Source organism: Odontesthes bonariensis, chromosome 2, assembly GCF_027942865.1.
Source record: "Odontesthes bonariensis isolate fOdoBon6 chromosome 2, fOdoBon6.hap1, whole genome shotgun sequence".
Lineage (NCBI taxonomy): Eukaryota > Metazoa > Chordata > Actinopteri > Atheriniformes > Atherinopsidae > Odontesthes > Odontesthes bonariensis.
The window spans coordinates 29,325,403-29,341,424 of record NC_134507.1 but is presented as its reverse complement, the minus strand read 5'-3'; the positions used below and the strand labels follow the sequence as shown (position 1 = coordinate 29,341,424).

The 16,022-nt window shown below is 41.5% G+C and overlaps 1 protein-coding gene across 2 annotated transcripts in view; it reads left to right on the top strand.

Moving 5' to 3' along the window:
* atrnl1a (attractin-like 1a) overlaps positions 1-16,022 on the top strand; it is a 425,977-nt gene that overhangs the window by 72,738 nt on the left and 337,217 nt on the right. For both annotated transcript variants that reach the window (XM_075481032.1, XM_075481024.1), the window contains exons 7-8: positions 190-277; positions 10,332-10,578. In XM_075481032.1, coding sequence (XP_075337147.1) covers positions 190-277; positions 10,332-10,578 — 335 coding nt within the window. The remainder of the gene's footprint in view (positions 1-189; positions 278-10,331; positions 10,579-16,022) is intronic.

Below are 16,022 nucleotides of genomic sequence, written 5' to 3'. Positions count from 1 at the left end.
TGACTTAACTTGAGATTGAGGCTGGAACTCGGCTCACAGGCGGCAGCAGGGGGTAAGAAAATGTTCATAAATGATATTGCTAATATGGGATGTCATACAGGTTCATGTCAAAAGAGGCGCACTATCCCTTTAAGCTGACTGTGCAGCTTTTATGGCTGCCATTGCTGAGGTTTTGTTCTTCCTGTGCAGCTACAACCTGGACACCAGCACTTGGGATGTGGTGCCTGTCAGCAGCGGTCCTCTCTACAGATATGGACACTCACTGACTCTCTACCAGGTACAACAGACAACACTTTGATTTTGATTTTCTGGAAAAAAGTTCCATCAATTTGAATGATGCAACTTACACAATAGACCGCCTTTCAATTCAAGAGAGTATCAAGATAATTAAACAGCATCTGGTCCTCAGCAGGTCTTAAAAGGAGGTAAATTTACCCGGGATGAACAACAACACGTTACATATCGCAGTTTTGTTATTAATTTAAAACAAAAACTAAACCAAAATGCAGAATCAGTGTATAAAAAACATTGTGTATCCATCTTTAGTGCTTTTGGTAAGCAGCAGCCAGTTGCTGCTGATCAAATTTACTGATCAATAGTCAGTTTGCAGCATTCAGGTGTGTGTTAACACGATGCCAAGGAGGAAAGACATCAGGAGTGATCTCAGAGAAGCAGCTGTTGCTGCCCATCAATCTGGGAAGGGTTATAAGGCCAATTCCAAACTATCTGGAGTCCATCATTCTACAGAGAGAAAGATTATTCACAAGTGGAAAACATTCAGGACAGCTGTCAATCCTCCCAGGAGTGGACGTCCCAGCAAGGTCACCCCAAGGTCAGAAACCCAAGAGCTACATCTCAGACTCTTCAGGCCTCAGTTAGCATGTTAAAGGTTAAAGGTCACCCCAAGGTCAGAAACCCAAGAGCTACATCTCAGACTCTGCAGGCCTCAGTTAGCAGGGTAAAGGTCACCCCAAGGTCAGAAACCCAAGAGCTACATCTCAGACTCTGCAGGCCTCAGTTAGCATGTTAAAGGTTAAAGGTCACCCCAAGGTCAGAAACCCAAGATATACATCTCAGACTCTGCAGGCCTCAGTTAGCATGTTAAAGGTTAAAGGTCACCCCAAGGTCAGAGACCCAAGAGCTACATCTCAAACTCTGCAGGCCTCAGTTAGCATGCAAAAGGTTAAAGGTCACCCCAAGGTCAGAAACCCAAGAGTTACATCTCAGACTCTGCAGGCCTCAGTTAGTATGCAAAAGGTTAAAGGTCACCCCAAGGTCAGAAACCCAAAAGCTACATCTCAGACTCTGCAGGCCTCAGTTAGCATGCAAAAGGTTAAAGGTCATCCCAAGGTCAGAAACCCAAGAGCTACATCTCAGACTCTGCAGGCCTCAGTTAGCAGGTTAAAGGTCATCCCAAGGTCAGAAACCCAAGAGCTACATCTCAAACTCTGCAGGCCTCAGTTAGCATGTTAAAGGTTAAAGGTCACCCCAAGGTCAGAAACCCAAGAGTTACATCTCAGACTCTGCAGGCCTCAGTTAGCATGTTAAAGGTTAAAGGTCACCCCAAGGTCAGAAACCCAAGAGCTACATCTCAGACTCTTCAGGCCTCAGTTAGCATGTTAAAGGTTAAAGGCCACCCCAAGGTCAGAAACCCAAGAGCTACATCTCAGACTCTTCAGGCCTCAATTAGCATGTTAAAGGTTAAAGGTCACCCCAAAGTCAGAAACCCAAGAGCTACATCTCAGACTCTGCAGGCCTCAGTTAGCATGTTAAAGGTTAAAGGTCATGACAGCACAGTTAGAAAAAGCTTGTTTGGAAGGGTTGCAGGAGAAAGGCTCTTTTATTAGTGCCTTTGCCCTTTTTTATACCCTACCTTAAAGGGATAGTTCGCCTCTTTTGACATGAAGCTGTATGACATCCCATATTAGCAACATCATTTATGAACATCTTCTTACCTCCTGCTGCGTCCTGTGAGCCGAGTTCTAGCCGAGTTTTAGTGTTGATGAAAGTAGTCCGGCTAGTTGGCAGGGGTTTAAAAAATAAAGCGTTTTGCTTCTCAAAACAATATGCGTTCAAAAGAGTAATACATTTGCATCACAAAATCGTTCTCCAGGAAAAAGTCAGACCTCACAATCGCTTGGCCCTATTTTCTCTCCCTTCGTATCACCAACAATCATGCCACGTTCAAAGTCACTTAAGTCCCATTTCTTCCCCATCCTGATGCTCGGTTTGAACTTCATGGCAATAAATTGACGGTGGTAAACAACATGAAATGGTTGCGTTTGAGTGGTTTCAACTTCAACCATCTTTTTTTTAAGGTGCCATAGTGTGAAAGGCTGATGAGAAAGTGACTGTTTCCCTGAATTATCACGGACTGATAAAAGCCAATGCAATGAAACTTGAATGATTAATCTCCTTAGACAACAACAAGGCTTCTGTGTGATAAAATATGGATTTTTTTCAGGAGATAAGGGGCCTTAAAGTGGCTCCACGCAGGAGATTCAGCCACTTGAGTTCATGTGGCACTTCCCATCTGTACAGAATCTACATTTCCTCACAGCCATAATGTGTTGCCTATTAATACAATACTGAATAAAGACATAGTAAAGCCATAAATGAGACCAAAACAGCAAGAATATGTGGGTTTAAAGCTATAAACACAAAATTAAGGCATTATTTATATTAAGACATGTATTTCTGAGCAAAAGGTTTGTTCTTCTTCTGAATATGTGCTTCTAACCATCGGGAGCTTGAGATTCCTGCCAGGGAGGGCAAAAAAACCCAACAAGTGCTTCAAAGTGTTGCTTGTTGTCCAAGGATTCTATTCATTCATTCTTAGGCGAGAAATATACTTGCTTTTGATTATGAATACATGTGTTTATCCCGGCTGCCTATTTGTTTGGAGCATCCCTCGTGCACATCCTCAACAATTAGTGCTATGCGCTTGCAATTTCCTGCACTTCATTTTGCGTAAAATTGGTAAATTTAAGGGTAAATTTCAGTTATTTCAGTAACCCGGTAGCTGCATCTACCCAAAATTTGATTTAACCCGTTAGCGGAACTAGGGGAAATGTCATTTTTCCGTTCCGCCGCTAATTCGACTGCGACCTACAACCATGAGACGTTTAAAGTTCAAAGTTCATGCCACTGTTTTATACCCCACTTTAAATCAGGTGCTTTTGCTCATCAAGCAAACATTCATTCAGGATTTGTAGCTCAGACAATCAAAAGCTTTTTAAGCTTTTTTAAAGCCTTCTGTAACAAACGATGCTGAGGCATCAATTATTGATAACTTCTCTCATGAGAAAATTAATAAAATGACACATCTGTCTGCTTTGTAACTGGTGAGAAGCTTTGATGTTTTTGACTTTGCATTAATTATTCATGAGAAGAAATAACTTGACAGTGAAAGGAAACATCGAGAATCACAGCTTGCTGTGTGAAAGTGTGACACTTGCTTACTTTGTGTGGAAGGAAAAGTGAAGAAAAATATATCTTCTCTGTTGTGGTGGAAGTCAGGTTTGATATAGAGGAGGTCAGACTATTTGTCTGAAGCTAAGAGACGATTTGAAGCCAGCAGGAGGTGTTGCCAGGTTTATTGTGAACTTTAACTTCAAGCCGTCTGTAGGAGCTATTTGTAAAGTTAGTTTTTTTTTTGGTTCGAGTTGAAAATTTAATTTGCTAATTATGAGTAACTTTATTTGATTAATTTCAGTGCTCTATTTATATTAGATTTTTTGCTAATATTCTTTGCTAGTTATTTGTTTAGAATATTTTGGTAATTGGGTCACACTGGGCACCTGGAGTACCAGCATGCACCTGGGTGGGCCGATGTTTTTTTACCAGGGAAAGGGAAAGAGCAGCAGGCATGGTTTTCTTTGTTCTTTTGTTTATTTTATTGTTTGGAAATAAATCATCAGAAAATGAATTAATTTTGGACATTCGTCTTCTTTTGCCTGCATTAAACCCAGTGTTGGGAGTAACTAACGGCGTTATTTTTCCAGTAACAGAGTAATCTAATTAATTACTTTTCCCATCGTTACAACGCTGTTATCGTTACTGAGAATATAAAGTGGTACGTTACTACAATTTGGTTGTAGGCTTTCAGCTACACATCAGCTGCATGCTGCCTGGAGAGAGCAGGGGTGGGGATGATGACACCGTTGCAAATGCGATGATGATTGGCTGTCTGGGCGGATGCCCTCTCACGCTGTCTCACTGCACGCGCTGACGATTACTAAACACACAGAAGACAGCGGCGACAAGCCAGGGAAGTTCACAGGTAGCGTTCTCTAACTGGAAATACCAGCACTACTTCTCACTCGTGGAGATAAAAGGCAAGAATGTGTATGTAACATGCACGCTATGCCCAGGGAAAAAAACTTTATCCACGTCTGCCTCAAGTAACTCAAATCTAATGAAGCACCTCACATCAGCCCATATGAATATGAAGCATTGTTGCTTCTGCAGCTGCTAACCCAAACCCAAGCCCAAATGCAGCTAGCTAACCCAACCCAAGCCCAAATGCAGCTAGCTAACCCAACCCCAAGCCCAAATGCAGCTATCTAACCCAATCCCAAGCCCAAATGCAGCTAGCTAACCCAACCCCAGGCCCAAATGCAGCTAGCTAACCCAACCCAAAGCCCAAATGCAGCTAGCTAACCCAAACCCAAGCCCAAAGGCAGCTAGCTAACCCAACCCCAAGCCCAAATGCAGCTAGCTAACCCAATCCCAAGCCCAAAGGCAGCTAGCTAACCCAACCCCAAGCCCAAATGCAGCTAGCTAACCCAACCCCAAGCCCAAATGCAGCTAGCTAACCCAAGCCCAAGCCCAAATGCAGCTAGCTAACCCAACCCCAGGCCCAAATGCAGCTAGCTAACCCAACCCCAAGCCCAAATGCAGCTAGCTAACCCAACCCCAAGCCCAAAGGCAGCTAGCTAACCCAACCCCAAGCCCAAATGCAGCTAGCTAACCCAACCCCAAGCCCAAATGCAGCTAGCTAACCCAACCCCAAGCCCAAATGCAGCTAGCTAACCCAACCCCAGGCCCAAATGCAGCTAGCTAACCCAACCCAAAGCCCAAATGCAGCTAGCTAACCCAACCCCAAGCCCAAATGCAGCTAGCTAACCCAACCCCAAGCCCAAATGCAGCTAGCTAACCCAACCCCAGGCCCAAATGCAGCTAGCTAACCCAACCCCAGGCCCAAATGCAGCTAGCTAACCCAACCCCAAGCCCAAATGCAGCTAGCGTGAGCCCCAGCGAAGGAGGCGGAGCCACTCGAAAACAAACAACACTCGATTTTTCGGGTCAGAATTTATTTATTAATTTATTTCTATGCATCATATGGCAGGCTGCAATCTATTGAGTTCAAATAAATACCGAATGTTCTAAATGACTGTAGTTAGTGTTTTTATATCTTCTATATAGGGCGTATAGGGAAATATTCATTGAGTCTGGTCCATTTTTATTTATTTTTTCCTTTAGCACAAGTTTCTTGTGTTTACCTTGAATGAATTCAATCAGTTAATATAAATATATTTGATGTTAAAGATGTTATAGAACATAACAGCGTTATAGAACATAAAAAATAACGCCACAGTTACTTTGCTGAGTAACTAATTACTTTTACAATGAGGTAACTGGGAGCAGTAACTAGTAACTGTAACTAATTACTTTTTAAAAGTAACTTGACCAACACTGATTAAACCACACCCCCCATGGTGCATCAGTGGTCTTGATTTTGTTTGGTTTAAGTTTAATTTGTTTTTATGGACAAATGGCCACTACACTGTCCTTAAGCTGAGAATATTACAGCATGTTGCATTATCTTCAGAAATCAGAAATACCACCGTCTCAGCTCAGCCCTGAAATCTTTACATTTTCATCTGTAAACTGCACTATTTTTTAGAGATTTCTGTTCAAATTAATGTATTTAAAGTTAAAGTTGGGTGCAAACGCTGGCTTTTACAACATGAAAGATACAGAAAACTAGCACAAGCTGAGTTCAGCTTTCAACAAGCAACTCTCAGAAAAAAAGGTTAGCACAGACACTGATGAATGAATTAAATAGATCAAAAACAGTTCTATAATAAAACCTTCTGTGTTTTTATGGAATAGTTTGATTTGTGGATGTCATTTGACTCGGGGGGGGGGGGGGGGGGGGGCAGATCTGCAGGCCCAAATAGCCCTGGAATTCAAAACAGATGAGATATTAAGAGCAGATGTTACATTAAACCCCCAAAGATGATATTATATGATGTTCGCTCAAATACACCAGCTGGCTATATTTTGGTTTCACTGCCATTTATAAAAACATCATCTGTCTTGTATGCACACATGTTGCATGCCACTACAGAGGGAGAAAGAAAGGAAGTTAAATATTGCTGCAGTTGTGTGTTTTTTAGGATTTTATGTGTTTTTTGTGCAGATGCAAGTGATGCTGGAAGAGTTTGAATAGAAGTTGTATCCTAATTCTGCCAGCAGCAGAGCGGCGTTGCTTCATCTACAATCTTTATCCAGCTAGTTTAGCTGGTCCACCCCTTACTTAATAGGTGTTGTGATTTATTTAAACATGAAGACATGAATGGAAGTACAGTTTAAAAACGGAGCTTGTACAATTCTAAAGTGAATATCTGCTCTGAGCTCCTTTATTCTCCAACACAGCCTGAACCCACTCAGACGAGCTTTCTGTCTTTTCTTTAAAGGCCAACTTTCGCTGGAAACCACTTTTGTGTCACTCATTTTAAAATGTGGTAGGTCACAACAAGTCATATGAGTATGCGCCGCGCCAAAGTGTAATTCGATCTACTTGGGCTGCACTGGTCATTGAAGGGTCAACTCACTTAGAGACAAAGACAAATGAGCGCGTGAGAGAAGGCGAAACTTTGATTCGTCACTCGGTCGTAAGCCTCGCCCATAGCCTTGTATGGCATGGCCACAGCTAATCTGATGGACAGGCGCTCCGCAGCTGAAATGGAGTCGTGTCTGTGACATGCAGATGGGACTGCAGATGGAAATTAGCTTCTAAACTACAATCTGGTGCAGGTCATCTCTTTACTTTGTAATTAATGTACTTTGCACATGGTCCCGGACTAAATAAAATAAATAAAATAAAAAAATAAACCTGAAATCACGTTTTCAGCTGCGGAGCGCCTGTAGTTGGTGTCCTGCCGAGAGACCACGGCACCGATCCTCCCGAGCAGGTCATCAAACTGGGTCCTGGCGAGCCTGAAATACCGCTGGAAGCGGCCGTCATCCAGACGCAACTCCTGGAGAAGGCGGTGAAATTCTCCGAGCTGAATGCACCACCGGATGTCACTGACCCAGACACGACGGCGTGTGCGTTTCAGACGAATCTCGGACTGCCACAGCAGGTACAAGGACGCGATGGTACTTATATCAGCCATGGTTGATGAGAGAATGAAATGGATAGCCCCTTGAGCTATTCGCTCGTTTTTTACTCGCGCGAATAAGGCGAGTAAATTCAACTTACACCCGCGGCAATACTCGCGCGAGTAAGGCGGTGCGAAGACATGAAGACATGATTTTATCCGCCAACTTTCACAAATTCACAGCAATGATTGCCAATCGTTGCAGTGCAGCAAGAAACTCCGGGCACAGTTCAAACATAGCGCGCTGCGGGCTGGCAGTGGCACAGCTCAGCTGGGGTCTAGGGGGTGTGCACCGTGACGTTTTTTTTTTTTAGAAACCAATCAGAGGTGCCTTATTGTCACATCGCGGATATTCATGAGGAAAACCGGAAAAGCCAGTTGTTTGCCACACAGGCCAATTCTAGCTCACACAAAACAGCTTGAAACAAGGAGACAAGGACGATATTTTTGAAAGAAACGATGCACAATGCACTCAATCATAGTGGTGACCACAGTAATATGTATATTTGTAAATGAAATAACGATGGAAGTGGATCTTTAAGTTCAGAGATGGGACACATCAGACGGGAAAGATATTCTTACTATTAGGCTGTTTTTTTTTGGATGGTTTACCCCTCATTAAGCCTTTGATGTTTTTCTGCAACAACCACAATTGTCCAGTTCTATCTCCCTAACTGTCAGTATTTACATGCAATTAATTCCACTGGAGAATTTCCACAAATCATAACATCTGAGTGTGTCCAGAAAGCAGTTTTTGCCTCTTATTTACAGTACCTTACAGGGGTTTGAGCTACCCCTAATTTCTTTATATACTTACACAAAGATGGGAAATAGATACAACGATTTATTAAAAAACATGTAAAAATATATATTGAAATACAGTAAATAAGGCATTAAGCACAGTTATTAGAGTTCTGAGCAGCTTTAAAGTGAATATCTGCTCTGAGCTCCTTTCTCCTCCAACACAGCCTGAACCCTCTCAGACGAGCTTTCTGTCCTTTCTTTAAGGAGTCTTCAGGAACAGTTCTCCAGGCTTCTTGAAGGACATCCCAAAGCTCTTCTTTGGATGTGGGCTGCCTTTTGTTCCGTTCTCTGCCAACATGATCCCACACTGCTTCAGTAATGTTGAGCTCCGGGCTCTGGGGAGGATTCATCCCTCCATCAGACCTGCTGCCACTGATTTTCAGCCCACTTCTTGTGTCCTTTGGCACAGCTCAGCCTTTTCTCCCTGTTTCCCTTCCTTAAGAACGGCTTCTTGACAGCCACCCTTCCATGGAGCCCATTTCTGATGAGGCTTGGGCCAACAGCAGATGGATCAGCTGAAGGTCCAGATGCATCTCTCAGCTCCTGTGTCAGGTCTTTGCTGGATTTTTTCCTCTTTCTTAAGGACATCACTTTCAGATCCTGTTCATCTGCTGTAGATAGTTCTTTAGGCCTGACACTTCTTCTTTTGTCCTCCACTTGTCCAGTTTTCTTTATATATCACATAGCACAGTACACAACAAACAAGGACATGATGAAAATTATGGAACTGTTATCTGAACTGTTATCCTATCAACATCTCTGGAATGAATAATAAAAAAAACTGTGATTTATCAATTCAACCAACACATTTAAATTGATTTTATTCTTATGATTTCTGCCTCTTCTGCTCTATGAACATCAAGCTATATCATCATTTTTTATATAATCTTGCTATCTTGGTAATTGAACTTTTCCTGTTTATTTACCTAACTGCTGTCAACTTTAGTGTTTATTCACTGGAAGATAAGAATTTCCTGATTTTGGTCAAATTAAATCTACTGTCGGTATTAATGAATACTGGATTCTGATTGGCTGCTGCAGTGTATCAATAAACTCCTTATAAGGAAATACCAAAGTAGTTCCAAGCAGAGCTATAGAGTAATACACCACTCTGGTTCCAAGCGCAACCTGCTTTTTCAACGTTCTAAATCGATGCGCTGCAGCAGAATTTCAGGCAGGTGGCTCCCGATAGTATACCTCAATAATTAAATAAAAAAAGAGGTAAACAACGGAATATCACATTTACGTCAATAACATGTGTTCCTCAGTGCTAAGTTAACTGAAAACCACTATTTATACATTTAGAGACTTGCTTCACGAGCTACACTGCTCCTCTGAGCTACGTTTTAGCATAATTTCACACCCCGTTAGCTACTCTAACGGCTACAATGTGTTTTTATTTGCTTGTGGAAGTCTTCATGTCGATTTGGGAACAGACACACGGCTGGATAGAAAGGTAGTGTTACTGTTAAATACGCATTCAAAGTATATTTACTGTTTGTAAGCCGTAGTTTGTTAGAAACTGAACTTCTCACGCGTAATGTTTGCTTGTGAGTGTTTCCGTTAGCTGCCGTTGTACACATAAACTGGTCCCATTTTGTTTTTAACTTGGTTTTAAAATATTTATTTCTTTTAAACTGAGGCTTAAGCAGGATGGCATCTGATGAGACTTTGGTGAAGGCAAGAAACCCAGATATATTTCAAATGGTTTAAGAATGATGGCTTATAAAAACTGGTTCAAGTTGCCACAGTTTGGGGGTAAATTACACCCCCCATTACTGTACCCCTATTATGGGTAAATAGTCCATCTAACTGAATGTGAAACAAAACCCTGTGAAATTAGATTAATAGATTAATTAGATTAATAAGATAATCTGCCTGTTTTATAAACTAATAGTCAAATTGCCTTTTAGAAATAGTCATATAATCCAACATAAACCTAATCAAAGTGAGTCGTAGTCTCTGTATCTTTAACTGTTTGCATTTCTGAAGTAAACTGTTGGAACACCGAATTTCTAACCTTCCCAAAACCAGTCAAGACATCTAAATGTCAAAAATTGTCAAATTAAAAAATCAAATTAAGGTCAACGAGTGCAACCATTTCATGCCAAAACCTCGTTTTTTTTCTCTCCGTAGGAAGACCTCTACATGTTCGGTGGGAAGCTGGAGGCAGGGCCTGCCAACATAACGGATGAGATGTGGGTGTTCAACATCCCCAGGCGCACCTGGTCACCACGACATCCAAGCCCGCCGCCCCCTTACGCCCTGGAGGGGCACACAGCACACGTGGTGGAGCTGGCCAACGGCGAGCCGGTGATGCTGACCTTCTTCGGCTACTCGCCAATCTACAGCTACAGCAGCAAGGTTCAGGAGTACAACATCAGTAAGTTCCATCTTTTACTCTTCAGTGAAAGCTTTCTTGTTTTTCATTGATTCAGGGCAGACAGATTTATTTGGGTCTAATCTTGATGGAGCAGGCATCTCAAATCAGTTTATCCTCTTCATTTTTCTCACAGATATGATGCAGGTGAATCTCTTATTTACACCTAAAAAAATCTCTGAAATCTTATTGGCTGTGTTCGAAACCACATACTGCATACTACATACTTGCATACATGCATCGATCAGACAGTATGCAGAGCGTTTACCCACAATGCATTTCGCTCCTGCCCGAGCCGAAATCAGCCGGCCTGAAGCTGATTTCGCTTAGGCTCTAAACTCTGTAAACTTTAGCAACATTTGAAACATTTTCAGATGAGAAAGTAGTCGTTTAGATCCCCAACATGTTGAAAATCTGACAAAATACCGGATATTTACAATTTTGTTCTTACGAATTTGGCGCTACTAAAGCTAGCCGCAGTGAGCAACGCACTTCTGGTTATTTTCACAAAATAAAATACCCGTTGCCTTTTATCATAGGGAAAGCCATTACGATACAATTGGTGCTTTTGTTTTGAAAACAGGAAGTGAACCTACCCTCGTTGTAGCTAGCTTGAAACTGCCGTTTTGACAGGAAATGACGGTCGGCGACGTCACGTTACCTTGCATCTTGGGTAGTTTGAGTATGAGTAGTAACCTCATGATGCATACCCAACATTTCGAAGAATCTAGTATGCATCCGGGAACTTCTCGCTTACTCAAACTCGCATACTAACTCAAAAAGTTAGTTGGGGTAGTAGGAGAAGTATGCGGCTTCAAACACAGCCTTTGTCTTTTTCCTTTTACGGCTGATCTTAAATGGATACCAACACTGATATAATATAGAAACTGTTCAGCTTATTTAGGTATATGCAGAGTGACATTTGCTATCTGAAAGATGGACTTTGTGTTTCCTGATGATGGAGACAGTAGGGACTGTGAGTAGTGGGAGAAGTATGCGCTTTCGAACACAGCCATTGTCTTTGAGTCATACTTACTTAGGGGCTTCTGTAGTTTAAAATTTAATAGACTTTTGTGTGAAGAGCAGGGCTGGACTGGGACCAAAAAATGGCCCGGGCATTTTTTGGCCATGGCGGCCCACCATGAATATTTATACGATCACATAAGTAATCTCATCACTTTCTGTGAAAAATGCAATTAAATCCTAACACAAATGTATTCATTTAAATAAATCTCCTCACCTTACAAAAGCAGTTTTTTCATTAAATCGCTCTTCTCTGCCACTCTGTCAATCACTGTGTCAGTATCAAGGGACACAAGAACATCTTTCTCGGTGGCCATCAACATAAAGGCTTCCAGTTTGCTGGCAGAAAGGCAACTCCTCAGTCTGTGTTTGATGTAGCGGAGGGTTGAAAATGACCGAGGCAGGAATATTAATTTCGCATTTCTCCAGTTACCTACTAATCCATTTCAGCAAAGCAATGTTTCACTTATATTACATGGGCAACTGTAACCTGTAACACCTGCAAAAAATATAGTTATAACAAGCTAAAATAACACTGAACACTTTGGTGTCTACATGAGAGTGTCATAAACATTAATGACACACTTGATATCTATGACTGATGTCATTGGGTATTTGCAATATCTGCACACCAGTCAACTTTACATAAGCCTACAAAATAGAATGGCACTAGATACGTTATAGCCTTGCTTACATTAATGATGGTTTAAGTACTGTAATGCTAATGACAGGCGCATGCCACTTTTACACCTTCAAATAAAGTAAATCTACTCATAGTATTAGTTGAAAATAAAGACTCTGAATGATCTCTGTGACAGAAACGCGCACGCGCAGACACACACACACACACACACACACACACACACACACACACCACAGTCGGTGACCACCTCCTAACCAACAAGGTTGTGCAAAAAAACAGGCTAGGTTTTTTATTCGTGTTCCACCTGACTGGATAAAATAAGTAATAATTTCAGCATGATCAATTCCCCCCATACTGATGTAGTGAATATGTAGTCTACCAGTCGTTTATCTATAAATACCTCATTTAAGTCTCCACGCACACAGAGGTATCCATTCTGCCATTGTCCTCAGTCCTCCCATTAAAAAAACATGTCGTCATTCTGCTAACATTTCGCCTAACATTAGCCTACTTCTTACCGGGCTGGCTATTCTGACCTCCTCAATCTGTCCCTGGGTCACGTCTGTCTCCTCCTACTCTGAATCCACCTCGATAGCTTCTTCCTCTGTGTTTGGCCTACACTGTTCTACGGAGACACTCGTGCACTGGGGGCTGCTGATGATGTTGATGGCCCTGCAATTGATGGCCCTGCACCCGGTGCTGTGGTCGTGGTGGAAGCACTTGCAAACAGTGAGCTTCGCACATTTTGCTGCTTTTAGGCTTTTTAGCCTTTTATCTCGCAGCTTCTGTGCACCACCCTTTCGTTTCTGTTGTTTATCCATTTCTGTTTTTGACTGTTCTCTCCTAGTCCGTTCAGCTCAAATGGTAGGATTGATGACCTGTGTCAACGGTGAGGGGAGGGGCGGGCCAAAGAGGTGCTGAGAGATTTCATTGGACTAGCCCCGTCAACATGAAATCGTGGGCCGCCCGCCGGTCACTTTTTTGTTTTTTTGTTTTTACATTAATCAAAAAAAAAAAAAAAAACTACATCACCGGCCCTCGAGGGGCGTCGGCCCACCGGGAAAATGCCCGGTATGCCCGACTGTCAGTCCAGCCCTGGTGAAGAGGGTCCAGATTTTAGGTTGAAAAGTGCAGCTGGATTAAAAAGCTCATCATTTCAGGATTGATTTTAAGGTTCTTTTAGTCGTTTATAAATGTCTTAATGGTCTTGGGCCTTCTTATCTATCTGATCTGCTCTTAAATTATGAGCCTTCGCGGACCCTGAGGTCCTCTGGTACCGGCCTTTTAGTTGTTCCTAAAGTTGGAAAAAAAAACTTATGGTGAGCCCTCGTTCCACTCTTAAGGACCTCGTCTGTGGAACAGCCTGCCAGAGAACCGCAGAGAATGTTGATGTTTTTTAAAAGAGGCTCAAGGCCTACCTTTATAGTTTAGCTTACAGCTGAATTTTATTTAATTAATTAATTAATTAATTAATTAAATATAATCATATGTAAATTTTTTGTAGGGCTGGGCGAGTTAACTCGTTATTATCGCGTTAACTTATTAATTATTTAACGCCTATAAATGTTTCATCGCGCATTAACGCAGGTTTTATTATTGTAAAAGTCTGTTGAATGCATCACATTCACACAGTTACAGCAAACACCACGAAGCATGGAGGAATAAAATAAAGATAAACTAGAAGTTAACATCACCCTTACAGGTGCTCCTCGGTCTCTGTGTGAGCTCACGGAGCTAACCGGCGCTACTTCCTGTTTTACTTATTTCAACATAAAAGCACGTATTTCAAAATAAATTTAAAAAAAAAACTCCTGCATCTACAGCCAAGTTGAATTGTCTTCTCACCGTAGTAGTTCCCAGTGGCGTCATTAGGACTATTTTAGGGGGCCTTCAGCCCCCCTATAATAGTCTTAAGCCCCCCTAAATAATTTTATGTTCATTTATAAAAAATTTTTTTTTTTTTTTTTTTTTTTTTTACAAAAAATTGCCACCAAATTCAATATAATGTGGCCAGAATATGAGTTTAAATAAATGATCATATTATTAACTTAAATATGATCATAAATCTTAGTTTCCCTATAGTGAAAGGTAGAGAGTCTGGGTCAGTGCGTCGTTATCCAATCCATTCCACTTGTTCATAGAGCACGCCCACATCACTGAAATCCAGTCCACGTTTTCCCTGCAACCTAGGTTGCACTCGTCGGCACCTGGGTACCTGCAGCATGTGTACCGGGAGCGGAGCACACAGAACCAAAAAATGGATATACGAAATTTTTTCAAAAGAGTAAGCATTCATCACTGCTGTTGGTGACAATAAGTTAGCTCCAGCCCCCCAGCTAACAACAGAAAGTCCCATGTAATTAATGAACGAAATGCTCCCTGTTTGACAAATAAAAACCGGGCTTGCAGAGAGCCCCCTGTACAGGAGACAGCATGTGTTGTGTGCGGAAGGAGATCTCTGTGCATGTCTTACCTTAGTTGTTTTGCAGTCAAAAGTTACATTTCGGCTCTAAAAGAACGCTGCTACATAGCTAACTAGTTAATCTGAAATGCACTGTGAAGGTCCTGGTTGTTTATAGAGTTGGCTGTGCAGTCTTTTTTTTTTTTTTTACCATACACTATCTTTGGGGTGACTTCCTTCTGGAGCATCAGATACACACAGTGAAACAGGAGCTGAGCTCATTCACGTATGATTATGTGGATAATAATCAGTCTTGGGTACTTAGTTAGTTACTTTAAAAATGTAATCCGTTACAGTTACAAGTTACCTTGTTTAAAATGTAATTGTAGTGTAACTTTTTGGATTACTTAAAAAAAGTAATGTAACTAATTACTTTTGGATTACTTTTACCTATTTATGGTATGGGATAATCTGTATATTATCTGTATGATTCCATATGTATTTATCACATTTATTTATAACATGCTACTTTTCTTTTCATTGTACTGCCATAACTACATTATACATTCTCTGCACATACATGCATTTCCCTAGGTAATTGATCTATTCTGCACATATCTATTAACCATCTTTCCTTACACTAGCTGTAAATAACTGCATTTTATCTCTAAAAACTGCATGCTATACAATCTGCACGCGTTACACTTGATAAGATGCCAAACTGCATTTCATTAATACATGTGCAATGACAATGAAGTGCTCTACTTTAGTAATAAATAAACAAAGTAAGACTTTTACATCACATTTTATTTTTCTTTGCACACCCTTGCTTGTGTGTGTGCGCCAGTACTTCCGGTGAAAACTTCCGGTGATTTGACAGCTAGTGCGTCAGGTTAGGGCCATTGGCCGTAAACAAAGGTTAAACTATAGCCGAGAAGAAAGATGATAATATAACGTAGCTAAAAAGACTAGCTTTCTTCAGTAGCCTTGATGCTTAATGCTTACCGATTTAGCAAGCCTAGCAGCTTCGTTGCTAATGCTAGCCGCCGTAACGTTACCAACCATACCCGACGTCAAGGAGTTGGCTGAGCAGGGGCAAGATTATGGAGGGGCTGGCAGAGTTAACTTCATAATGGGTGAGTGCAGGTTTCATTCACTTGTTTTCATTCTTTCACAGGATTGATTCACTTCATTGGTTTATCCGATTGCTGGCCGCCGAGCCATTATGTGTCTGGGTTTGTGTAGGTTACTGATCATGGTTGTTAGCAGTCGATAGTCAGGATGTGTGATGTGTGTGTGAGTGTGTATTTTTTCTATGGGTACATGCCATTGACTGTATGAGCGGTCTGTGCTCGTTTTTTTTTTTTTATTTAATTAGAT